Source organism: Armigeres subalbatus, unplaced genomic scaffold (assembly GCF_024139115.2).
Source record: "Armigeres subalbatus isolate Guangzhou_Male unplaced genomic scaffold, GZ_Asu_2 Contig1751, whole genome shotgun sequence".
Taxonomy (NCBI): domain Eukaryota; kingdom Metazoa; phylum Arthropoda; class Insecta; order Diptera; family Culicidae; genus Armigeres; species Armigeres subalbatus.
The window spans coordinates 9,261-35,957 of NW_026942563.1; the positions used below are offsets into that span (position 1 = coordinate 9,261).

The 26,697-nt window shown below is 38.1% G+C and overlaps 1 protein-coding gene across 1 annotated transcript; it reads right to left on the minus strand.

The window, feature by feature from the left end:
- Nucleotides 1-1,799: 1,799 nt before the first annotated feature.
- On the minus strand, nucleotides 1,800-24,923 carry LOC134203308 (formin-binding protein 1-like). The gene is given in 10 exon segments (XM_062678185.1): nucleotides 1,800-2,525; nucleotides 4,150-4,313; nucleotides 4,377-4,537; nucleotides 11,368-11,453; nucleotides 11,455-11,512; nucleotides 11,595-11,941; nucleotides 12,305-12,334; nucleotides 24,140-24,329; nucleotides 24,412-24,590; nucleotides 24,678-24,923. Coding segments are annotated over 9 exon segments (1,323 nt in total). The 5' UTR covers nucleotides 24,786-24,923; the 3' UTR covers nucleotides 1,800-2,525.
- Between the last annotated feature and the right edge of the window lie 1,774 nt (nucleotides 24,924-26,697).

Sequence of the window (26,697 nt, forward strand, 5' to 3'; positions counted from 1 at the left end):
CTTTCGAGCGATCGCCATCCTTAATGCCGCCTAGAAAGTGATATCCCAGATCATCTTCCGACGTCTGTCACCATTAATGAATGAGTTTGTGGGGAGTTATCAAGCCGGCTTCATTGACGGCCACTTGACAACGGACCAGAATTTTACTGTACGGCAAATCCTTCAAAAATGTCGTGAATATGATTTCTGCGGCATACGACAGTGTAGACCGCGTAGAGCTATGGAAAATTATGGACGAGAACAGCTTCCCTGGGAAGCTTACCAGACTGATTGAAGCAACGGTGGATGGTGTGCAAAACTGTGTGAAGATTTCGGGCGAACACTCCAGTTCGTTCGGATCGCGCCGGGGACTAGGTGATGGACTTTCGTGCCTGTTATTCAACATTGCGCCAGAAAGTGTCATGCGGAGAGCCGGGGTACGATTTTCAACAGATCCAGTCAATTATTTGTTTCGCGGATGACATGGACATTGTCGGCCGAACATTTGCAAAGGTGGCAGAACTGTACTGCCGTGAATCGCATATCTGTCCCATATGCATAGGAAACCCAGCAAATATGGGACAGATATGCGATTCACGGCAGTGTACACCCGCCTCAAACGTGATACGTGCATCGAAGACAAAGTACATGCTTGTTGGCGGAAATGAGCGCGACAGGGCCCGCCTGGGAAGCAGTGTTACGATAGACGGGGATGCATTCGAGGTGGTCGAGGAATTCGTCTACCTTGGATCCTTGCTAACGACTAATAACAATGTTAGTCGTGAAATACGAAGGCGCATCATCTGTGGAAGTCGGGCCTACCACGGGCTCCAGAAGAAACTGCGGTCAAAAAAGATTCGCTAGCGCCACCATCTTTGGCGGGGTGCAAGAAGACGGTGTGTGGCGGCGAAGAATGAACCACGAGCTCGCCCAGCACTACGGCGAATCCAGTATCCAGAAGGTAGCTAAAGCCGGAAGGGTACGATGGGCAGGACATGTTGCAAGAACCCTGCAAAGATGGTGTTCGCTTCCAATCCGGCAGGTACGAGACGGTGTGGAGCACAGTGAGCAAGTTGGTCAGACCAGGTGCAAAACAACTTGGCGAGCGTGGGGCGCATTCGAGGATGGAGAGTTGCGGCCTCGAACCGTGTATTGTGGCGTCAAATTGTTTATTCAGTGTTATCTGTTTAGATGTTAACTAAATAAATAAAATGAATAATGTACAGTCATGCATCGAACTGAATGGAGAAGACTTTTGCTTTTCGTTTAATGTACTAAAAAGGCATTAGCCTTAATAAATGAACTAATAGGAGAACTCAAACAAATGTTATGTTTGAGTTATGAGGATTCTTCAATTCGGCCGCCTTTGGCAGGGATAGTTTTTGAGCTATTACAAAATCCATCGTTATAAAAGGATATTTCTTTCCATGAAAAACACAATCAAAGGATTATTTGTTCTGAGTTTATTTGAAATTTCAATGCTGTTATAGATTGTAGGTTCGGTTGTCGAGAAGATTGAAACATTCTGAAGTTCTAATCGTTGCACTCCTACTTTGTAATAGTATTCTGGGGGTTCAGGTAAATTTCATCTGCATTTTTCAAGTGAGATGTCTATGGATGTTTTATACACAGTGCTATTTTTTATCTGGCTTAGTAGATAGCAGTTATGTCTGTGTAGTGACATGTTTGTTTTGTTCGTTACTTTGTAATTCGTAGATATGGGTGAAGCTTTTTATTATGCAATATTTCTTTCAAAGAAAGGAAAATTAAATGACTCCCTAAATTTTGTTTTCTCATTTTTGTAATGATTAATGGCAATGTTAGCGACATATTTCGAAAGAAATGGGTAGACTATTCTTTCTCTCGCTTTTATATTGGTTAATGAATTTTAGTCATTATTATGTTACAAAATTATTAAAACAAAAATAAATCTTATTTTTTTGAGCATTGATGTTCGCATTACCAACAATCGTTCTAACTTATTCATTCTCTCAGGCTCACATACAATTACAATTGAATAAAAACAGACGGCTTGTCAATATAACTAAGCTAAATTGATCTACTATCGCATGTTGAAGTATACTGTAATAATAAAGTTTCTCAGTTAACGATGCAACGGATTCGACTTCGTTTTTTCGTTAGCTCATCCATTGAAGAAAGCTGAAACATACTGAACCAAGCAACAAGGCAATTGATTCGATTTGCACATTTACCAGAACGGTTACATACGTAATAATTTATTTTAACCTTACACGCTAAATTGATTTCGTTAGGTTCTTATCTCTGAATGCTTAATGACATGCCCTACTATCACATTAATAGTAGCTTACCATCCTTCCAGTTGTTTTGATTCTAATTTTAAGGAATTTATTTAAATATTTACAGGAGTTTATGTATCGTTTGCTGTTCGTCAACATTTATTACATTGTTTATTATTTGTGGCTATAAACGAGCATGGTTGACTGTTTTGAAAATCGATACTTGTATCGCTTACCTTTGCTGTGGTTGGTATTTCATTGTGAATTGAAGCTGCGTTGTGATCAACACTGGAAAAAATGATTAGAAGTTCAAACATGCGTTATACTTCAATAATTTGATTCTATACTGCCGCGTTTCGCATAAGAGTCCCATGTAGATTTTTTACGAATTTGATTTAATTTCAGAAATAAGCTTAAAATGAACTTATCTTTAAGTAAAACTGATAAAATAATAGGCTTTGTTCTAGAAATTTGAAAATCAAAACCCACTTGTGTTGTCCCATCTTGCTATTTATTCGCATAACAGTCACATTCAAGATTTTGATACACTCTCGCACAAGTTGTTGAAGAGTTGTTAAAAAGTTGAAGAAACTGACATGGGACGCTTATGCGAATAGGGGCAGTATACGTCATCTAAAAAATAGAGGTAGTAAACTATAGAGGAAGATTGCCGCTGTTGTCACTGTCGACAGCTTTGCAGGCAAGGTTATACTTTTCAACAGTAATGTACCGTCGTCGGGGATGACAATGGGTCAAATGGGGGTGAGAATGGGTCACTGTTTCAACTACTTGGAATGCTTGTAGAATAGATTGAATGCATCTGAGGGCAAGAAGACCAAAATATAAGAGACCTTTTTGAACAATTTTGCTCAACTACCTTCATAATGCCGGTGAGAGCGATGACCCATTATCTCCCCCCAGACCCATTGTCTCCCCCAGTGGCGGTATCCAACATGTTTGGAATCAAAGGTGACTACAGCGATAATCTTCCTCTTTGTTCACCTCCCTGGGTATAAAAGGAATATAAATGCTATACTTCGCCTGCCACTTGTTCTATAGGTATTAATATTTTTCTGGTTTATTAATTAAAAGCACATCTATGGCTGTAGTTGCATGAATATGTATCTTTGTGGCAAGCACTATACTGCCGCCATACGCATATTTGTCCCATGTTTGCTGGGATTCCTATGTACTTGGGACAGTTATCCGTCTAACGGCAGAAAGTGCTGTCCAATGAGCAGCTCGAAGAAGTTCGAAGTTGTTCCCGTCCTGCTCGTTCTTTTTTGTCTACAAATGGACATGAGAGGGTTGGGGATAACTTCGAGCTACTTCGAGTTGCTTATTGGACAGTATTTATGTTTAACTATTAACAAGGAATCAGAAACACCCTGATCACGACATCAATGTTGAATATAACAGTGTTGTCATAGAAAATAACTTAAAAGACTTGTTAATACAGTTTAATACTATTGTTTTTGTATCTAAACCATACAATTGAAAATGCTTTTTCCTTCTCTGCTCTTCATTTAATGTGACGTTTTCTCTTTCATGTCATAGGTTCCCCAAAAACTAGAACAAATTTGTCGACCAACGGGATGCAGATTCGTCAGGTATACGCAGAATTATTGCCGTCACATAAAATGGCAAGAAGAGGAAAAAAATGCATTTTTAACATGCTTATGGACCGATTCAAGATAAGGACAGAATACTAGAAAAATTTTCGCGTCTGGCAGAACCGGTTTTATCAAAATCGGACTCTTCTAAACAAACTTATGCTGATTTGAATTTCGACAGAGATTTGCCCACCACAGCTTTTTCGTCTAACCCCTGTACATATTATTTTCTCGCGAGCTTTAGAGGTTCGTACAAAATAACATTTAAGGTTGTGTCAAAACATATGCAGAATACTCACCTACGCATACAGCGTACTTTCAATGTAGCTGGTCGGTACGAATCCTTCTTCCCATCCATTGGGACCACATAACCTTCGAACTCGGGTCCAACCGTCACCCTGGTCGAGTTCTATCACCAAAAGCTCCTCGCCCTCCGACATTGGAATGCTTCCTTCACTCGTTGCTACAAAGGTGAATAGTTTAAATCATTGGCAGTTATATAAATAATAATTAATAAATATATTACCATCGAAGGGATACAATGCTTTGCAGGTGCCTAGTGGCGGTAGGGCTTCTGCTTCGTAATACATTTCGTCATTAATAGGCTGGTCGTTGGTGCTACCCTGACCGGAACCGGGTAGCGATGTGTGGGACGTCCCAAGACCACTCTCGGGACTGGCTGAGCTACTGCAAGGGTGAAGAATGTAAATCATTAGAAAACTTTCCAACCCATTGACATTTCAATAGATTGCATTCCTTTGGCACGCATGCTGTAATAATGAAAATGATGCTAAAGCAAGAATTGTTCTAGTTAGGCAAATGTCTAGTTAATATGTAAGTGTAACATGAAAATAATTAGTTATTTATCCGTTCATACTCTTTTTTCCGTTGTACCTAGTGCACTTTAGAATAAAAGCTTAATGGTTTTGTTGTTAATGGGTAAAAACATGGGAAAGAACGAATAGGATTTCCAGAGATTCAGCCAAGGACTGGAAAACTCTATTGTAATAAAAAATCACATTAAAACAAAAGTTGTTCGTAAACAACAGAGCATAAATAGAAATAACATAAGTAACGTAGGGACGTGTAGTGGCAATGAGAGTAAATAGTGGTAGTCACATGGCTTGAAAACCTTGTAATAATAGTGATTAGATTAAAGCCCGCAGTCCACTGTTTGTGATATTGATAAATAATTTGTCAAGTTTATTCTGACATCTATCAGACTGATTAGAAATCGACATGGATTTCAGGCTGACTTGACAAATATTTGTCATTATGACAAACAGTATACTGATAGCTTAAAAAAAGCCTCCCGGAATCCAAAACTAAATGCCCCATGCAAGGGCACCCCATTCAAACGGGATCCACACACAACTGTCATTTGTATTGTTCACAATAAAGAATGAAGAATCTTTACATTACGTAAAGTATTATTTTCCATTCATCATGGATCATGGAATCAAAAAAAAACCATTGAAAAAGTCCATAACGTCACTCAAGAGGAAGGATATATGTTCGGATTAAGTCGGCTCAAACAATGTTTGTGAATCAGCCCTTTACTATATATAGATTCGGAGGTTGATAGTCCATACATAATGTAAAATGCCTATACAAAAACATAGCAGAGAAATGAATACATATATGGGGGTAATTCTGTGAATTTTCACCGAAATTGAAACAGCAGAACTGTTCGGTAAATAATTTAACAGATTTTCGGAGGTTTTGACAAAGAAAAATATCTCAGAAAATCGGTGAAATAATTACCTAACAATCTGCTATTGAAATTTTGGTGAATTGAAGCAAAATTCACCGAAGTCTTTGAAATGATTTAAGTGTGAAGTATCCTAATTTCGCGCCCTTGGATCTGACAAAGTTGAAACGTTCATAGAAAAACATGTAGTGCTCATTTGGAAACATTTGTTACAGCACCACGTAGTAGAATGATGTTGGGTTCTCAAATAAATGTTATGTACTTGCATATGTTGCTGCTACATACAAAAAAAATGCAGTATGAATCTGAGACCATTGTATGTTCCTTATTTCGCGCATGAAAATAGGATGGTTCCTAATTTCGCGCAAAAGTGGTCCTAATTTCGCTCATGTTTGAAATTGAATATACTGCCGTGAATCGCATATCTGTCCCATCTTTGCTGGGTTTCCTATTAATATGGGACAAATATGCGATTCACGTCAGTATAGTTATTACAAGGTTCGATGAAATAGTATCAATTCTCGGGTACTTATTCAAAAGGACGTATGTGATTTTGTAAACAAAGATTCAGACGTCGATTTGTACGATCTGATTGCCCTCCCACGCAAACCATCACCATAGACAGATAGGGGGAGGCTTCGGCTACCTGTTGGTGGTGTTGCGTGGGAGTGCCATCAGATCGGACAAATCGACGTTCGAATCTTTGTTTACAAAATCACATACGTCCTTTTGAATAAGCACCCGAGAATTGACCAATAGAAGCATGCATCCATTGCTAAACATATGCAGATAACGGTATCAGACACCCGTCAGTACCCATTTTATAGTCGAAATGCCATACCTCTCTATTTCGACCCTGGACCTTTGCTTAGATTTTACTTTGGTTTGGTGTATTGAAAAATGTTTTAACTTTCGACACATCATGTATGGAAGACCTAAATTCCGCTCTTTCACATAGGACATCTTCAAATATATGTGGAATAAGGCATCTTCAATATAAATACATTATTGAAAAAGCTGCTATAGTTTTTCCTTGACCTAAGATTAGCATCATTTTTCAAATTGGATTCGAAAGCTGTTGCAGGCACTGTGCTAAAATATTTGTCAAGTCAACATTAGTCGACGTCGGTGGAAATCCGTCAGAAAATGAATTACAAAGCTTATGGAATGAACTCTCTTGGTTTTATTCACTGTAAAAGTGTCGATTTCTGTGCATTATGTTACTTATGTTTCGTTAGAATTTTACAAATAAAACTACGAAACAACAATAAACAAAATTAGGCGTTCTAATTACTCTCATATGTCTAATTTCCCGCACAAAGTTAAAATCTAAATAAATACAAAATACACAAAATTTCACGCGAATAAACTTATCCAACGGAGCATTTCTTGGACTGTAAAAGCTATTGTTTACTTAAGTCGTGTTCTTCGTTTCTGTGCCAGGGATTGAACTTATCATTTCATTATCATTTAGTATTCAGCCAATAACTCATTCCAGAGGCGGAATTCGGAAAAGTGTTGTATGGCAAACTTCTAGCGCTGATTCCCCTCTACAACTTTGTCTAAGGGTACTAAGCTCTATGTCTAATATTCCTCGCTAGTTTCTTTTAATATACTAAGGGTTGATTTCTTCACCTCCGCTTAGGGCTTAAACCAGGTTTAAGTGTACGGGTAAGCAGCACTTAAGAGTAAAGCGGAGGTGAAGAAATTGGCCCTAAATGATAATAACACTTATTATCATTTAGTATATTGAGTGATAATAGCGTTTCACGCTGTGAATATTAGACATAGAGCAATGTACCCTTAGACAAAGTTGTAGAGGGGAATCAGCGCTAGATGTTCGCCATACAACACTTTTCGGAATTCCACCTGTGGAATGAGTTATTGGCTGAATACTAAATGATAATGACATGATAAGTTCAATCCCTGCTCTGTGCAAAGCACAAGCAAAAATAGCGGTCGATGAGAGGACCAAATTGAAATAATTTTGTTTGTTTATTTTTCAAAACATTCAACGACAATAATATTTTGTAATTCTCCCGATTATTCAATTGTCAAAGCACCTGAAAAAATATAATTGTATAATGCATAAAGTTAGGGCGCACGCGAAATCAGGAAACATCACGGTTAGCCAGCTAATTTTCTGCTTATGAAGGTGGATGTCCAATCTGCTCTGTTACCTTTACGAGATTAGTGAAAAATAATTGAAATTTCCTGATTTTTAATATGATTCAATACGGAGTTGGTGGTCAATTAGTATTAGTATCAAATCAGTTAATATTGATTCAATACTTAGGGTGTACATTAGGGCAATTAAAAAAATCGATTTTGCTCCACTACGCTCATTCGATTGTGTCTCATGTTCTGAGTGTGCTCCAAACATTTGAGCTGAGTTGAATAAAAACTGTCATACCTAGAACAAGCCGTTGCATGGAACTCAGTATGGGGAAATTATTTTTTTTCATTATACTGATTATGGCGCTTGAACATTAACCCTCGCATTCTCACGACTGTTTTCAAAGATTAGACGAAGCAGGAGAGGTTTCCGATCGAACCACCATCGACGATTTATTCATCAATAACTACTCAAATTTGGGATATGATAGACCCGAATAGGTTTTTGGTGAAAACAACCCAATTTTGAGAAAAATTTCATCTGAAATTTATCTAATGACTGAGTATTTTTCCCAATGCTCATTTTCTACTTGGTGATTCAGGCCCAGGGGGAGAAGGCGGAGCACTGAATCCCTACCCCGACATGTGCTGGTTCTAAAATGTAAACAACAGTGTTAATTCTCTACCACATTTTTATTATGGCGAGGGAATTTTTATGCACACTATTGTTTTCGATATTTTATTAAAATTAAACACGAAATCATGTAGCAATCTCGGTAGCAATATAACGACGTGGTATGCTTGAGATACCTGCTTAATTAAAGGGACTCGAAAAAAGACTTATTTGCAGTAACTAACCGAATATAAAAATGTTCGCAATAACGATTGCGCCCTAACAGTGGTTCTAAGCTTCGATGCAGAGTACACGAGCTTTGTTCGCCAGTGACAGGCGTACACACTTAAATTATTTTGTAGACCTCGGCAAAATTTTTACCGAGATTCCAACAGCCGAGATCTTGGTAATATTTTTTACTGAAATTCGGTAATTTCTTTATAGAAATTTCGTCAATATTTTGCCTCGGTAACGATTACCGATCACTCGGTAAAGTTTACCGAAATCTCGGTAAAAATTTTACCGACATTCGTCGAAATTATTACCAATACCTCGGCTGTTGGATTCTCGGTAGTCGGTAAACTTAGAATTTTAAGTGTGTATGAGGCCCTTGCTCAGGCCATACTCATTTTCAGTGAAAACCAAAACCAAAACCCAAAACCTGACACGCTTCTTACTGAAAACAAATAGTGAGAGGAAATGAGAGTGAAGGTTAGCTTATAGGGCACTCTACGAACGAATCTCTTTCTCTTTCATTCTTCATGGAAATTTAAAAAAAAACAAGGCCAGTAAATGTCAACTGTGTTTTACCCATAACAAATAAAAGTTAAGCATATATGAAGTATTTGCCTGAAATAAGTCAAAAGATTACGGTATCTGTTCCTATATCAATAACAATAAGCCAATGCGCATATGAAATGCATTTATTTCTCACCCAATAATCAAGTAACATGAGAATAATTATGCTCGGCTCACGTCATTTTTAATTGATAACAATTTGGTAACTTCAAAAATGAAATTGTTATCACATTACAGAAGTATTTAGCTAAAAAACCTCATCACTGCCATGCACCTATTTCAATAACATTCAAAAACAGTTATTCCTATGCCTGTACCTATATCAATAATACTGTTTCCAACATAAAATACGCACACTATTACTTGTGTGTATACGTAACGATATGATTGCAGTGATGCCGAATTCTTCAATGTTTTGTATTTGAGTTGAAATATAATTACAAAATTCCAGTTTTTGTTGTAGTTTTCCAACTTATTAGTTTAATTTTATGTTTGTCATAGCTTATCTCTTCGATATACACACTTAAAATAAATCGCCGAATTCGGTAATATATTACCGAAATCTCAACAGCAGAACTGTTCGGTAAATAATTTTACTGATTCTCAGTGATTTTGACAGTTCGACAATGGAAAAAATTACAAAAAATTTACCGAATACTGTGAAATGAGTTAAGTGTGTACCTTGTTTTACAAACATAAGAGTTGAATTTCATAATGAAAGTTCATTCAAGCATTTTTGAAATAAAAATCTAGTTCGGCAACCCTTGCAGATGCTGCAGGCCATGTAAATAGTTTGGAATACGGACAAGAATAATTTAGACGTTGTTCGAAATAAACCTATATCAAACTATAGGAAATCGCGTTAGTTTTTCAAATATGATTATATATATATATATATTATATATATGTAAGTATATATTATATATATGTAAAAATGTGATGTGCTCTATGTGTTGTAAAGTGTATTTTGAAAGGATACATTTGTTTTAGCTTGAAATTGAGTGGAAAACAACGGCCTGAAATGAGATTAATCTGCTAGTAGCAATCGAGCAGTGCATCAAATCAACAATTCAGAGGTAGGAAAATGAAAATAAATGTGTTTTATAATTTTGTTTTTAATAATTTGAGTCTTGTGAACTAAAACATTACTCAAACGGAATTTTAAATAATATTTCAAACATTGGAGAAGGTGGTCTATTCATTATTGTGTACATACGATGAGAGAAATTGTAATCAAATTAATTTTTTATTTGGTTTATCGACGGTTGAGATTAATATACGGGCTGTTATTAATATGGAAACAGATACCCTATATGATTCCGTATTAAAATTACGGATTTACCCGGAATCAGGCAAAAGAGTAGGTGATACCTTTATTTAAAAAATGCATTTTCCCGGAAAAGGCGAAATAGTAGATGACCCCTAAAAGTACGCATGTGCCCGAACTAAGGCGAATAATGTGGAATTCCTTCGTAAAAAGAACGGAATATGGCAAAAGTGTAGTTGATCCCTCTTTTAAAAGTACTTTAAAAATAATTAACAATGGAAATTTTACAATCCTTCTAATACCAAACGGTCGTTATGCCATATAGTCTGACAACTCATTATGCCAAATAGCATTATGCCAATTAAGGTAGCTTCCAATTTTGCCCTGATTTATAAAAAAATATCATCATCGCAGACTCTTGATATACAGAACAGTGAAACATAAAAAGTGAAATAAGAATGTTTTGGTTTCAGGGCACTGACAGTTCGCCTTATGTAACGTATCTTACTCCACCCGACCATTTAGTGATAGTCTTGAAAAATGGTAACTAAAAATATATTTTTTTGCAAGTTAAATTTTTAGCTTCGTTAAATTTTGATGAACATACATAGAATTAGGTACTCGAGAAATAATAAAAATTTTGATAAAAATAAAACAGGAATACTGCATACAATAGAACAATAATGAATGCAAATAACGGCAACAATAGTAACCTAAAATATTATTAAATAATAACGCACACTGTACAACCATGCAATCACGAGATATAAATATGATTTTGTTAGTTACATGAACATGACTCCAATATCTACTAATCGATTGAATGTATGACTGATGAACGAATGCAACGGAAAAACTATATGGTCTTTGATTTGGATGAGGAAAATGAAAGAACAATAAATAACGATATCAAACAGTAATAATCTAGTATGGCAAGTGTACGATGCAGAAAAATGATTTTTCGCCAAGAATGGAAATCTGTGTGTATAAAATTGTAAGAATTCAAGTTATACCCGTTATTGTTAATATTAAGCCCATTTTGCGCTTGCTGTACACTACTCTCTGATGCTGACCTGCTTAAACTGCCAGCGTCATGGTCGGTGGTCTTCGCCGTGGTCATCATTGTGGTGGTCGTGATGGTTGCTCCCATTGGAATGTCTGTAACTTGAAAGACTGATTATCAGTTAGACGTAACAGAACCATGCACGCGTCGATTTTATTTTTAATTTGGCGGCCTTACCTGGACGACCGTTGTCCGTTTTGTATCACCCGATTCGCTTGAGGACTGTGCTGGACGATGGTTTGGCTATTTGCTTGGTCGAGCAGTTTCTGGTACCGCTGCAGTTCCATTCTTAGCTTATCTAATTTGTTGACCGATTCGTTTAGCTGTTCTTCCACCGATCGTGGATCACCAAGCAGAGAGTTCGCTTCATAGACACCCTTCATCTTCATCAGTCCTTCACTAGCGGCCTGCTCTTGTGCCACTTTTTGCTGCAGTTCTTGCACTTTGCCGGCTAACTTTTTCCGCCTCTGCGTTGGGGGTAGGTCACTGAAATCTTCCTTCATACCGTCCGTGGAGAGGTTGTTCTGGAATGTTAATGGTAACGGATGAATGAATTATTGGATGCAGAGTAAAACATACCAAAATGAAGCAAAATATTACATTTATTCCATGCAACAAAATTTCGTTCAATACGAATCATAGTTTTGAATGTGGGTCTTGAATTAATTTACATAGAAAATACGCCACGCTTTCAACATTACTGAGTCACTCACACACAATTTATTACAAATTTAGTTTTGGTTAGTATTCAAACCTTAAGGTGATTAAAACGGGAAAATTTATGAGAATACCAGCTCAGTTGCAATCGTCACTCATATAAACTTTTTTTTCGAGCTCATTCCAAAGAAAACTAAGAAAAAAACTACGATTATCGAGTATTAGCATACCTTCACTTGAATGCAGGCTTCAACAATCTTCTGTTATTCATTTTTTATTCAGTGTTAAGACGGAAATAATTTTGAATTTTGAAGCAGATTTTGATATCGTCCAATGGGGGGTTTCGTCAAATAATGGATTATGATGGTGGAATTTCCACAAATCAATTGAATTCGTGGTATCAGCGATTTAGTGGAAGGTCAGTTGATGGCAAAGGAAAAGAAGAAAGCAAAAAACAAACACGATTATTGGAAGAAATACAATTCACACTCTTCTTCAAAAGTTGAAACATGTAGGTACGACAAGCGAAAACAACACTCTAAGCAGACTGGCAATGCTAACGGAATTTAGGACATAGGTTGAAAGGTAAATGCTAAATGCATGAGTTACATATGTAAGTTTCTATAAAATGGTAATTTAGTTTTTGATGTATACTGCTATTTATATATCTTCATTAGAGAGGTTTGCAGTACTAGGCTGGCTCACATCTTATTGCTATTTACTTAAAGTTCTTGTGCCGAAGTATTTTGGTTTTCACGTACACAGGTTGAACGAAACGTGTGAATTTCTGGCGCATCAAATTTGATGAAGTTTCATATGACAGGTTTTGTTATAAGCTAGCACAAAAGTGCAGTGCATTGAAAATAATTAAAAGTATATAAAAAGATGCACAAGCACTAGTAGGTGAATAGGTGCCATGTGCCAAGATCTAATTACATTTATTTAAATTTGTTAGCATTTTTACATCATACAAAAAAAACTAAGTTACATTTTTTCTAATAATTGATTGCTTTACAATTAGAGATATCAAAAAATATGAACTCTATGCTTTGAAAACCTATGAGACTTATTCACATATCATCTATCGCTTGCGAAGTGGCGCCATAGCGCATCACGATGATTGTACAATACCCATCATACCGTTCAGTCACGTCAGTCGAGAGTCAACTAGTCTGGCGACGACGCGATATGAAAACAAAACTGTGAATTGTAATGTAAACATTGTATCGACTGACGGCGGCGGACGGGAAAGACGCTGTATCCGTTTGCCCTAAAATGTGTCCGGTCTGATCGACCACGTTGTTCACATTGGCTCACCGCTGACAAGCGATTTTGTTACCCTTGCTTCTACCCACTCCAAAGTGTTATCACTTTCTTGTTGAGATGTTTGAACTGAATGCGTCTTGACGAAGAGCAAAGTACTACGTTAATGTGTTAGGTTAAACAATATTGCTGAATTTGTCCTCTATTGTAGCCAGACTGAATAAGCATGATCATCGGCCCATTGAGATTGGTCGAATTGAGAAACAGAAAACCATTACGCTTAAAGTGATTAAACAATGGTACATAGATGTTTTGAATGGCACAGTATGAAAAGCATTGTGAGCTTTTGAAACGTAAGTGAAAAAATGTCTGATGAATCAAAATGTACCACGATACTATAGTTACATGACATCAGCAAAAGCTTCTTCTACTCGCTTATGAAAAATGTGCTCAAATAGACATAGTTTAGAGGTAATTGTAAATATGGCTGGGTATACCCCGTTAGGCATAAGTACGTTAGATATAATGGATGTTAGGCATAACGGACGATAGGCATGTTACCCAAAGAACATCCCATGACATAAAGAAGGTAGATTTTTTTTTTTCCTGTTCGGGTGTGCCACTGCGACCTGTTATTAGATCTATTGTAGCGTTACCCGTATCCTTAGTGTTTAAGTGCATGTCGAATTACTTCATTACTATTGATAAGCAATGCAGTATCGGTTTCGATACAGTTGTTTTGTTTTCTCAAGAGCACCATGACAAGATCCCGCTATTTAGACCCTTCACAGAGAGCAATCCCATTGAAGGCGCTGGAAAATTCCATTTCAAATTCTTCTCAATTCCTAAAGGAAAACATTCTAGTGTTCACTAAAAAAAATTATAATTTGCAGTGGAAATTATCCTCAGTTCTGCAGGGTAACTTATTATATAATATTATGTTTTTTTTCTGAATTTTTCAGGAAGATTATTTTGGATTATCCTAATTTTTCCAAGAAACCATTATGATCCTCTGAGCAATCGATCGAAATTTCCCACTCTTGCCCCAAATGGTACTAAAAACTAACGAGATTCATGGCACTCCATGAAGTTGGCTCAAATTTTCATTATAGCTCTTGAAAAGAAGACTCCGAGCCTCCTGAAACGCGGCTTCCGAGCCATTTTAAGGTAAAATTCTAAGCAACTTGAAAGGACGCTTCGCCCCTTGAAGAGAGGCTTCCGAGCCTCTTGTAAGGAGGTCTCCGAGCCTCTTGTAAGGAGGTCTCCGAGCCTCTTGTAAGGGGCTTCCGAGCCTCTTGTAAGGAGGCTTCCGAGCCTCTTGTAAGGAGGCTTCCGAGCCTCTTGTAAGGAGGTCTCCGAGCCTCTTGTAAGGAGGTCTCCGAGCCTCTTGTAAGGGGCTTCCGAGCCTCTTGTAAGGGGCTTCCGAGCCTCTTGTAAGGAGGCTTCCTGAGCCCTCTTGTGGAGGCTTCCGAGCCTCTTGTAAGGAGGCTTCCTGAGCCTCTTGTAAGGAGGCTTCCTGAGCCTCTTGTAAGGAGGCTTCCGAGCCTCTTGTAAGGAGGCTTCCGAGCCTCTTGTAAGGAGGCTTCATAGCCTCTCATAAGGAGGCTTCCGAGCTCTTGTAAGGAGGCTTCCGAGCCTCTTGTAACGAGGCTTCCTGAGCCTCTTGTAAGGAGGCTTCCTGAGCCTCTTGTAAGGAGGCTTCCAGGCCTCTTGTAAGGAGGCTTCCTGAGCCTCTTGTAAGGAGGCTCCTGAGCCTCTTGTAAGGAGGCTTCCGAGCCTCTTGTAAGGAGGCTTCCGAGCCTCTTGTAAGGAGGCTTCCGAGCCTCTTGTAAGGAGGCTTCCGAGCTTCTTGTAAGGAGGCTTTCGAGCCTCTTAAAAGGTGGTTCCTGGGCCTCTTAAAAGGAGGCTTCCAGGCCTATTGAAAGTAGGCTTCCGGGCCTCTTGAAAGGAGGCTTCCGGGCCTCTTCAAAGGATGCTTCCGGGCCACTTGAAAGGAGGCTTCCGGTCCTCTTAAAAGGAGGTTCCTGGGCCTCTTAAAAGGAGGCTTCCAGGCCTCTTGAAAGGAGGCTTCCTGTCCTCTTGAAAGAAGGCTTCCGGGCCTCTTGAACGGAGGCTTCCGGGCCTCTTGAAAGGATGCTTCTGGGCCTCTTGTAAGGCGGCTTCCGAGCCTCTTGTAAGGAGGCTTCCGAGCCTCTTGTAAGGAGGCTTCCGAGCCTCTTGTAAGGAGGCTTCCGAGCTTCTTGTAAGGAGGCTTTCGAGCCTCTTAAAAGGTGGTTCCTGGGCCTCTTAAAAGGAGGCTTCCAGGCCTCTTGAAAGTAGGCTTCCGGGCCTCTTCAAAGGATGCTTCCGGGCCACTTGAATGGAGGCTTCCGGGCATAATGAAAGGAGGCTTCCGATCCTCTTAAAAGGAGGTTCCTGGGCCTCTTAAAAGGAGGCTTCCAAGCCTCTTGAAAGGAGGCTTCCTGTCCTCTTGAAAGAAGGCTTCCGGGCCTCTTGAACGGAAGCTTCCGGGCCTCTTGAAAGGATGCTTCTGGGCCACATGAAAGGAGGCTTCCGGGGCTCTTGAAAGGAGGACTCTGAACCTCTTGAAAGTAGGTTTCTGAACCATTTGAAAGAAAGGTTCCAAGCCTCTCAAAAGGAGTCCTCCGAATCTCTTGAAAGGAGTCCTCCGAGCTGCTTAGAAGGAGACTTTCGAGAAGCGTAGAAGGATACTTCCAATTTCCCAAGCAACACCACTTGTATCTCAGTGCGCAACAACAACTGTGGTGTGACTTACTAAAGGTTTGAGTTATGCACAAGTCGTCGTATTTAGAACTCCTTTGTGGCTCAAAAAGCGCAAGATGTGGAGCCTATCTCATCTTGCGGCTACTATGAAAATAAAAACACAAAAACCAACCGGGAATCGAACCATGGACCTTGAGATTTGTAACCTTTTATTATAACCATCACACCATCAATTCTATTTGGAGATTCTGCTACAAGTTCATCACATAAACAACAAACTCATTTGTAACTTATGCGGAACATGTGAGGACTCAGAAAAATATATTAGCTCGTTTAGTGGAATGTATTAAACCGTCTAAGACGAATTAAGTACTGTCATTTAATTCCACCAGTTAATTTTCGTTATCTTTTGCAGATACGTATTTCGACCACAACTGTGGTCGTCTTCAATCTTGTATTTGACTCGACTGTAAGTCGAGTCAAGGTGAAGACATTCTCAAAGACGACAACACAGTTGTGGATCGAAATACATATCTGCAAAAATAACGAAAATTAACTAGTGGGAATAAATGGACAGTACTAATAAATGTGGGAATTTCAATTTTATATGAGGACTGTCAAAAATAAAATAATGCTCAGATGAGCTCAAAGTGTTTTGCAACATTCCAGAAACATTGTCGTAACAGCAATAAATCGATGAGTTATTAATACTACGATACTACTACTGTTTTGTTTCTGATATGAAACACATTGAATTCCAAACCACCCAAGAAGATGCGTGGCATATTACAACGCCACTTAAACGAAAATGAAATATTGTGTATTTCTGAAACTGGAAAGTGGCTTTAATGTGACTCGATGTATTGCCAGTGTCTTCAATGCAATTTATTAGGAACAAATAGCTATTTGAAAGATGTTGTGCGTGCTGCTCTTGCATCGAAGAGAAAAACCTTCATGTCTCTGTTCATGTTTTTCAAATTTGTTCATTCGCCGTTATGTCCTTTTGATATTCTGCCCCACAGCCCTTCGTCCACTGTGCCGGTTGTGGACAGAAGGATTCAATAGTATTTGAGTTACTGATCGCCATGCATACTATGTACAGAATTTTAAAATAAAAAAATACACATATAACCAAAACTTCATCAATAAGTTTTGATTAAAATTCGCCATTATCCATTTTTGTCCGAGGTACCCCCAGGGGTACTTTTACCCCAGGTTGAGAACCGCTGAACTAAACGATCGACAAGTTACGACAAACTAACCGGGATAGATCGGGCAGGATCATCCTGTTTAAACATGTTTCTAACCAATGTTCTAGAATGTAATTTTTAAAATTTTCAAGGGATATGCTTCTCATTTCTTTTAGGAAATTTTTCACAATTCTTACGGAACAAATTTATTTTAGTTTTCCTAGTAAATTTTTGTGCAGTGACTGCTTTTAATTTTTTATTGAATTAGTTGAAATCACGACTACTAGATGAAGTGAATTTCTTAAACTTAGGCTTGCGCAAAACTGTATTCAAACAAATTTTTTAAAGTCTAATTCCATTAATAGATTCTAAAAATAAACTTTCAGCAGTCGTGCACTATCGCCTAACTTTTAAATCTTATCTATTATCAGTCTCAATAGAACTTAACTGTTAGAAACTTGGATAAAATTTCGAAAGTAATTTGAACTACACAGGGGATGAACCAAAAGGTTGATATAGGCAAAATTTTGTCGAAATTCAAACCAGCATAACGTCAGTGTATATTTTTTTTCACATAGTCCCATTGATTAGCTAAAAAATTGCCATCAAAGACATCAAAACGATCGGACAAGCCGTTTTCGAGTTATTTTTCATAGTAAGTATTCAAGGTGGTTTTGCTTAAGCCCTTGTCAAAAGTTAGGCTAGAGTCAAAATGGCAAACCAATGATGCAGATTATGTTTTTTGATCACAAAGAATGTATATGCAAAATTTCAGAGAAATCAAAAAATACAAAATTGAAATCTCGAAAAAAATCATGATTTCACAGAGAATTGCTCTCCTGGCCTTTTGGCAGGGCTAGCAGCTCTTGTGCCAAGGTGATTTTTTGTTCGGTTCGAGGATATATATATATTTTTTCAATGTATTCTAATATGGTTTTATAAGTTCTAGTGATAAGAACAAATAGGAAGGATTGAAGTGCGTGACCTTAACACTATTGTGTGGTGCAGTGGCGCCAGGGAGTGGAGTGGGACACGTAGGACATGTCCTACGCATGGAAATACTGGGGTGGGAAACTCGAAGCATTGTCCTATCCATGATTATGACAAAAACTTTAATACTAAATATCAAGTTGAATATTGATGCAGATATTAGATAACAAGAATCTGTATATTAGTTAAAGAAAGATTTTCAGAGCTAATCAAAAGGTTTTGCTAATATCCAAAAAAAATCTGGGTTTTGAAAAGATTTTTCCTAAACAGTCTCTCGAGATTTTATTATGATTCCAGGACATCCAACATTGATTCAAAAGGACGTCTGAAGGTTTTCCCAAGAAGTCTAATCCTTTTTTTACCGTTTTCTGGTATTTCGTACATTTTTGTTGAAAACTGTCTAAAAGCTGTAATGGTCCTTGGTGAGTCAGAAATATTCTTAAAGTATATTTTTTGAATTCCTAAAAGTTTCTTTGGAAATCACACAATGTAAAATGTACATTTCTAGGAACTTTTTCAAATGGGCCTAACTGATTTTTGGAATGGCGATTGTGCTCTCAATTCAAACTATTTTGTTCAACTGATGTACCCAACAGAAAGAATAGATTACGATCTATCAGTTGAACGAAATATGCTGAATAAAGACAGTAGGAGTCTTTTCAAATTTGAAGGTCAAATACAGTTACGCCTGTTTGTAAAAAGTCCCTAGATTTGTTCTCTTTACATTCACTACATGAAATGGAAGTCCGAAATCCGGAGTGCCATAAATAATGGCATAAATACTCTGTGAGATTCATAAAGATTTTTGAAAATCCTTTTCGAGATTTGATAATCCTGTAAGGTTTTTGGACGATTCAAAGTTGATGGATGCATCCTATCATGAACATGTACGTCTAAGTTTGGAAGATGATATTAGCATTTCCATATCATTGATTCAAAGTTACTCAAAGTTACTAGTGGTCTCTAGCCTTCCGAAATTCCAATGGATTCCAGATAGTTAGAAAGATAGTGATATCCGGTTGACACCATTAAAAATCTCCATAGATTGTCTTGAATAATTTAAGTATTATACCCGGAGATATCTCTTTAAACCTTAAGATATTTCTTAAAAAGTAGCTTAGATTACAGAGTGCTACAGTGAAAAACATTTATAAAGTTTTCTCTCAGCTATGCTTTAGCATACCATTATGAGAATGCAGAAGCTTGATGCACCGTGCTTCTGTGGTACCCGTCGTTTCAATCGAAAAAAGCGCGATCCTCCTCAGAATACAGAAGGCAATGGGCGTGCGTGGTTATTTTCTCGTCGAGAAACAAAACAAGATAAATAATTTAGTGTTTGATAGATCATGATTCTGTAGTGCGCATGATTTGATCGGAAGAGGAACGATTCTTCTCAGGACGCATAGACCGTCGGACGTGCATTGCGCTGAGTAGATTTAGAATAGTGCTATCGCTCATCAAGCGAAATACATCAATAAAGTTCGAAATAATGATTTTTTGGTCGCTTAACACCAAGATTATCTTCCTAAACCTGGGAGCTGCGGACTCGATCGAATCAAATTTTCAAGATATTTTGCTTGAAACTCGCAAATTTCCTCCCAGTGTTCACTGTACACGTTACGATTTTCTCATTGAATTTTCATTATGTTTATCTTTATAAAATTAATTAATTAATTAATTCATACCCTCAAGTAATGTTGAATCCGTCGATATATTTAAATGACGCAGTAAATTGAAATTGGTTGAAAATGAGCTATATTTAGTATGAGTTGATTTATACGTGTACTCTCTCGTCTACGCTCAAAATGCACAAACAAAAGATATTTTAGTTACTAGATAAAGATTGTCGCTGTCGTCGCTGTCCGGAACATCTTTTGCTGGTGAGGATAGGGGAGCTAAATGTCAAAGAAGGAAAATCCATACGATTTGACAGGTATGTACCACACATGTTCCGGACAGCAGAACAAAGGGAACCGAAGCGACAATCTTTATCTAGTAACTAAAATATCTTTTGCACAAACCCTCTCTCGATGTCAAAAAGTATCCATTGACAGCTTACTTTGGAGATTCTTTGACACTCGTTTCGACTCTATCCGCAGCTCCCAGTTCTAAACTAACCAATTCTCGGGTACTTATTCAAAAGGACGTATGTGATTTTGTAAACAAAGATTCAAACGTCGATTTGTCAAATCCGATGGCACTCCCATGCAAACCAACACCACCAACAGGAAGCCGAAGCCTCCCCCTATCTGTCTATGGTGACGGTTTGCGTGGGAGGGCTATCAGATCGGACAAATTGACGTTTGAATCTTTGTTTACAAAATCACATACGTCCTTTTGAATAAGTACTCGAGAATTATTCCTTTCCCGTGGTGCACACGGAGATGCAGAGGATTCATTGGTCTCTTGAAACAATGAGTGTTGAACTTATTTTCTTCTTCTCATCCCAAATTGACTGTAAGGGCGTAACCGGCATCGTTGTTGGTTTTGAATTTATGAAACTCTAAAGCATGTACAGAATAGTTGATTCTCGGCCAATCATGAACTATGAAGGAGAATATAGCTTTTTTAATAGAATCGAGATTTACCTAAGTTATTCCTGTCAAATTCGTTTTTCTCCTGGTTGATAAATCTTTTTATTTGTCCTACGCACATCTCGGAAGGTGACCGCGCCTCTGTGGTGATTAACAGCTACCAAGCTTAATAATTGTATCGAGCACTGTGACGATTTTCAGGTAGGTGTTTATTTGATGTTACCGTTTTGTAAAACTGAAAAGATTTACTCCGGCTCTGTGGCGTTGCAACGAAGAATTTAAAATTATTGTGAATTCGGTGGTTAGTTTTTCCCATACATTTCCTTTGCTGAACATTTTTCTCTCTCCGATCTCTGTTCTTGATGTCTTGGAAATAAAGTTACATTATTGAAATGCGAGGTTCGAAAAGCTTTACAGCTTTTATAAAATCCAGGCTTCGGAATTCTCACTCATATGAATAAAAACCCAGGATTGATCCAAACAGCGGAGTGCAATTGTTCCATATTCTCCTTTGAGCAAGCGTTCTCACACAATATTTTATCCGGATAGAAAGACGAACGATAAACTCGGGAGCGCCGGCTTGCCGGATAATTTAATTTTGGGCCTCCAAATTCTCCACCTCGCCACTTCTCCAGATAAGTTTTGAAAGCATATTCACAAAAATGTAGGTCCGCGGCGGATTCAGACCCAAAACAATTTTTAAAATCTGTAGAGCGCCCACTATAACCACACACCACCACACGGAACCGATTGAAAGCAAGTAGAAAAACTGCAGTCTTGAACCTACTACTTATCGTGGCGTGTCGTCGTATGCAATCAGTTCGGAGAAGCAAAGTAAAGCAGCATTTGATTTTCGCGAAACATGGGAAGAGGAATAACAATTTTTCGCACCATCGCTTGTGCCGGAGTTTATCGCGCTGTAAATTATCCGGATAAAATGGATGGTGGAGCGATCTGTTGTCGCGTGAGCAGTGAGAAATCCGAACCTTGAAATCACACATACCCTATCGTCAATTGGTCCGAAATGGTTTGAATTAAAAGTGTCTTGATGTAATCTACATAACACAAATGTTGGTATGCATCAGAAGAATGCCATGATGTGGATATCTCAAAAACCCGTTCCCAGTAGAAATTGGTATGCAATCAATGTTCAGCAATAGTGAGCGAAGTATGAAAGCTATAAGGAGATAAATCAAATCACAACATCGAAAGCGTCTGCATGAAGCTTTGCTGCTTGCTATTAGAAACTGCGTTGTGCTATAGGGTGGATTAAATTTGAAAATTACACTCCTAGCTGATTTCGGATTTTGGAAAGACTATTTTACCATGATTTGAGCCTAGAAAAAAAAATTCTTCTGATTAAAAAGTATCCATATATTCAAAATTCCAGATTATTTGAACGAGTTTGTAAACTGTGTGCCTGGTAATTTGCACCAATGGACAGAGCGGAATGGACTTCTACGTACATCACTTACAGTTCATAAATAAGAGAAAAAAATTGAAAACAGTAAACCATCGAATTACCATTGCAGCATTTATTTCAAAATAATTGCACTATGGTAAATGAATACCAGCAGTTTGTCCTTAGTATAAGCGAATTATCACTGTACTAATAGTTAGTAATTTCTGAATCTGTGTCCTTCGTGGCGACGAGATATGTTTTGTATATAGAGAAGAATTTTGAAACCCGAAATACAACCTAGAGTGTAAATTTGAAAGTAATCTCACCCTATTGTAGAGTACATATGTGCTCATGTTTGTGAATTGTGAATGTGTTTGCCTGCAACAGATACGAAGCATCAGCCTACAGCAGCAGATTGATTTTGGTTTTGTGTATTTTGTTATCATGTTTAAGCATAATGTGCAGTCTGTTTTGGTTCGTGTAGCGCACACTTACACACTCAGCAATGGGAATACTCACAATGGTCCGCAACAACAGTTGGTTGATTGCATTTCGTTTTCAGCCGTTTGTCGATTTTTTATTCGATGGCCGGAGAGTTTGTTTTCGTGTTATCACGTGATTCAGGTTAGTCGAACACAATGTTTCACGCATCACGCAAAACGGAGCCAAAGGCACACATTATGATACATTGGCGCAAGGTCCGGCACAGAAATGAGAAAACGTAAACAGAAAGGCTTTTAGATTAAGATGTTCGTCGTTTTGGAGGTATGGAAAATGAAGAAACATCGATCGTGCTGATATGCAGGGCCTGATATCCATTGATTGATTTTCTATTGGTGAGGGATCTATGTTTACGTTTTTCTTTTTTTTTTTTCGTTTTGCGTTCTTTCATTTGTTTTTGTGCCGATGGAGCTCAACACGTGTTCTCATCTTATACTGCGAAACAAATCCCAAATATTTCCTAATGGTATAATCAGCGTTTGTGATGGCAGAAATGTAGTAAGATAACGCTAAGTGATAAGTAACTACAAATAAAAAATTTCATCTATACACATGTCTTCGATGAATAACATTTTCTCCTTTCGGTTTCACATGAACAAATGTTGGGTTTGCGTGCTCGAATTACATACTCAGCAAGACAAACGATCCGCCATTCCTTCTTTATGTGCTTCCTATCCGCTTAAGACCGGCAATCAGTAAATTATAGATAGCTAGTTTTACGACCTACAACCTCTATTACAACGAATTTCCAGTTCAGTTGGGAATGGAAATCAGTATCAGTGCAATAACAATTAAGTTGTAAGCAATAATTGGGACTTCTTTTTTTACAAATTGAATACAGTATTGTTTTGGATCGAGGAGTAGGATATTATTACAAGTGGTTCTCAAATTTCGCAAAATCTGGCAAAGTCCAGATCGGTTTGGTTGCAGTAACTCATATGTGATCAAATATGAGCAATAAAAACTTGTTTACAACATGTGTGCTGCTCTGGAATAAAATGAAACATATTATAGATAAAAAATAAGCTCTATCAGATGTATTGTAAGGAAAATCCATATTTATCAAATTTAAAGAACTTATTTTTAAAATTTAATTCCTCGACATCGTAACAAAGAGATTGAGAACCACCGTTAATATTTTGTGAACACAAAATGAGCATTATAATCTTTGAAATGCCTACCAGGCATATTAGTGCTGTCCAATGAGCAGCTCGAAGTAGCTCGAAGTTGTTCCTGTCACGCTCATGCCCGTTTGTTGACAAAAAAGAACGAGCAGGACGAGAACAACTTCGAGCTACTTCGAGCTGCTTATTGGACAGCATTATTATTGATGCTTTATTACTTGGACAACATCTATCTCGAGTGTAAGTTTGTTAAGTGGTAAACGATATCGAAAGCTTTTGGTGAGCCAAACTATAACAACATATTAGCAGCACTCGCACACACAAACGAACATCTTACCTTATTGCTGGCAAAGATGCCGAAAATTCCAACGCGCTTTTTCAGCTTCTGCGTCGTCGTTCCTTTTGCCGTGAGGTGATTCAGTCCGCTGGTTGAGGTGTAGGTCTGCGAGTTATTGGAGGTGTCCGAGTCCGCCTTCGAGAGATCCTCGAACGGCAAATCCCCGGGAGGTTGGAAGCCTGATTGATACCTTTCGAGGAAACGGCAAAACAGTGTTAGATAACCTTGCAACTTACAACAAACAAACAACTTTCGATTTCGCCGCGACTTACTTTTCTATGACTTTGAGTGAGTCTTCCTTCTCGTTGATGGCGTCCGCTGCTTTGACCATGCCCTCAAGGCACCTCGCAATAATGGGTGCCACCGCCGATTCCACGTCCGCTCCACCCTTAATGAATTCCTTCAGTCCTCGTGTTCTCTTCTCGTCCAACTCTTGTAATCGGTTAAAAACCTGTCAAAGACATGATTGTAGATCATAAATCTTGTTTCCCAATTCGATTCCCTCCCGCCTTTCTAACGTGCGGCCCTAGATTCGCACCTCTGGCAACGACGATTCAAAATGCGTCTGCTGCAGTTTGTTGGTCTTCTGCAGCTGGTTAGCGTATTCGTTTTTTGCATCCTCCGACTGACCGCAGCGGATGTTCATGTTGTTTCGCTGCTTCTCCACCTCAGCCCTACTCAGATTTAGGTCTGCGTCCGCCCTCTGGTAACTGTCGATAGATTTTTCTGCCTCTCGAAACGCCTTCTCGTAGTTTCGTTTCGCCCGGTCTAGGGCCGCTATCTGACTGTTGAGGTTCTGTGTGAGCAGTGCACCTTCGTTGAGGACTTTTCGTTCGTCCCTTAAATTTTTGGCCAATAGACTGATACCCTGGAGGACTTGTAACTGGAGGTTTTCGGCAACGACCTCCCGCTGCCCAGCGAGGTCAGCCACTTCTTTGAGGACACATTTGAACGCTTGGAAGGAGGAGAATCTGCAGATAGTAAGAACGATAATAAAATAGTCAATGTTTAAAACGATGTTTTACTGCTTTTTTCTAATTTATCTTTGAATGTGAATGAATCATATTTGGCCGATACAAATATTAAAAAACAATTATGTCTGTACACAAAAATAATATTTTAAGGGCAACAAAGTAAAATTCAGGTAATTTTGTGGATTTGCAAAACATTCTTTAACAAATTCGAAAAGTTTTTTAATTTTTTGATTTTTATATTTATTTTTTATATTCCCCTTCCCCTTGACCTTTCGGTTACCAGTAGGACATAATTTTAATTAAATATTTGTAACGGCCATTATTATGGTAAAGTACAACTTTAGTACCAATGATAACTGTAAATATAGTATAACTTGGATTACTAACTATGAGGAAGTGACATCGAAGAAAAACAATGTCTTCATCTTATTGGCATTACATTCCTTACTACGACATTGCCGCCTCGCAATGGAGTGTTCATTAAGCACTTCCACAGTTGTTAACTGCGAGGTTTCTAAGGCAAGTTACCATTTTTGCATTCGTTTTGGCTAACATTGTAGGTAACATGATGCTAACACGATGATACTTTTATGTCCAGGAAAGTCGGAAGAATTTCCAACCTAAAAATGTCTTAGACCAAACTTTGAACCATGGTCTTGTTTTGTAGCTGCGCATCTTACACCAGAATTTAACATCAGCCCGTGTTATATTTTGTTCCATATTAAATATTTTTGACGTTTTGGCATTCGCTCGAATTGAATATGAATGGAGACCGTACTATTTCCCTTCTTCTATTCCAACTTAAACTTGACCAACTTTGCAACTTAGTATTCTATTAGCATTTCCTCAGTTTTCAATTGAATTCTGTTTTATACTCGCCATTGGATGAGTACGTATCTCGAGTGGCAAGTACAATAGATACAGCATCAGGAGTAATGAGTTGTAAGAAATGAAAAGTGAGAGATGAGAAATAGAACGTGAGAAGTTATTGAAATGGAAGAACCCATTTTTCTTCTCCTTTACTCTTTATTCTTCTTCCTTGATCCATTCTATTTCTTCCTTCTTTTCTTCATTCATCCTCTATCTTCTCCTTTCATCTTTCTCCTCTCCCTTCTCCCTTTTTCCTTCTTCACTTTTGCTTTTCTCTTTCTCCCTCCTTTAAAATTCCTTCTTCTTGCTTTCAACTTCCTTTTTCCTTCTTCCTGCTTCGTTCTTCCTACTGTTTTCTTCCTTCTTCCTCAACTTTTTTCTGTTTTCTTTCTTTTTTCTTTTTCCTTATGCCTTTTTCCATCTACTTTTTTCTTCTCCCTTCTTCTTACTTCCTTAGTCCTTATTATTTTTTCCCTTCCTCATTCATTCTATCGTCTTTCTCCTTTCTTCTTCATTTCCCTCTTCCTTATTATTTCTTCATTTTTTCTTTTTCCTACTTCCTACTTTCACCTTACTTCCTTTCTCTTTCTTTCTTTTTTCTTCTGTTTTTTCTCTTCCTCTTACTTTTTCCTTCTTGCTACTTTCTTCTTTATCTCACCTCTCCCTTTCTTCTCTTTTCCTTTTTTCCCTCCCTTACTTCGCATTTCTCACATG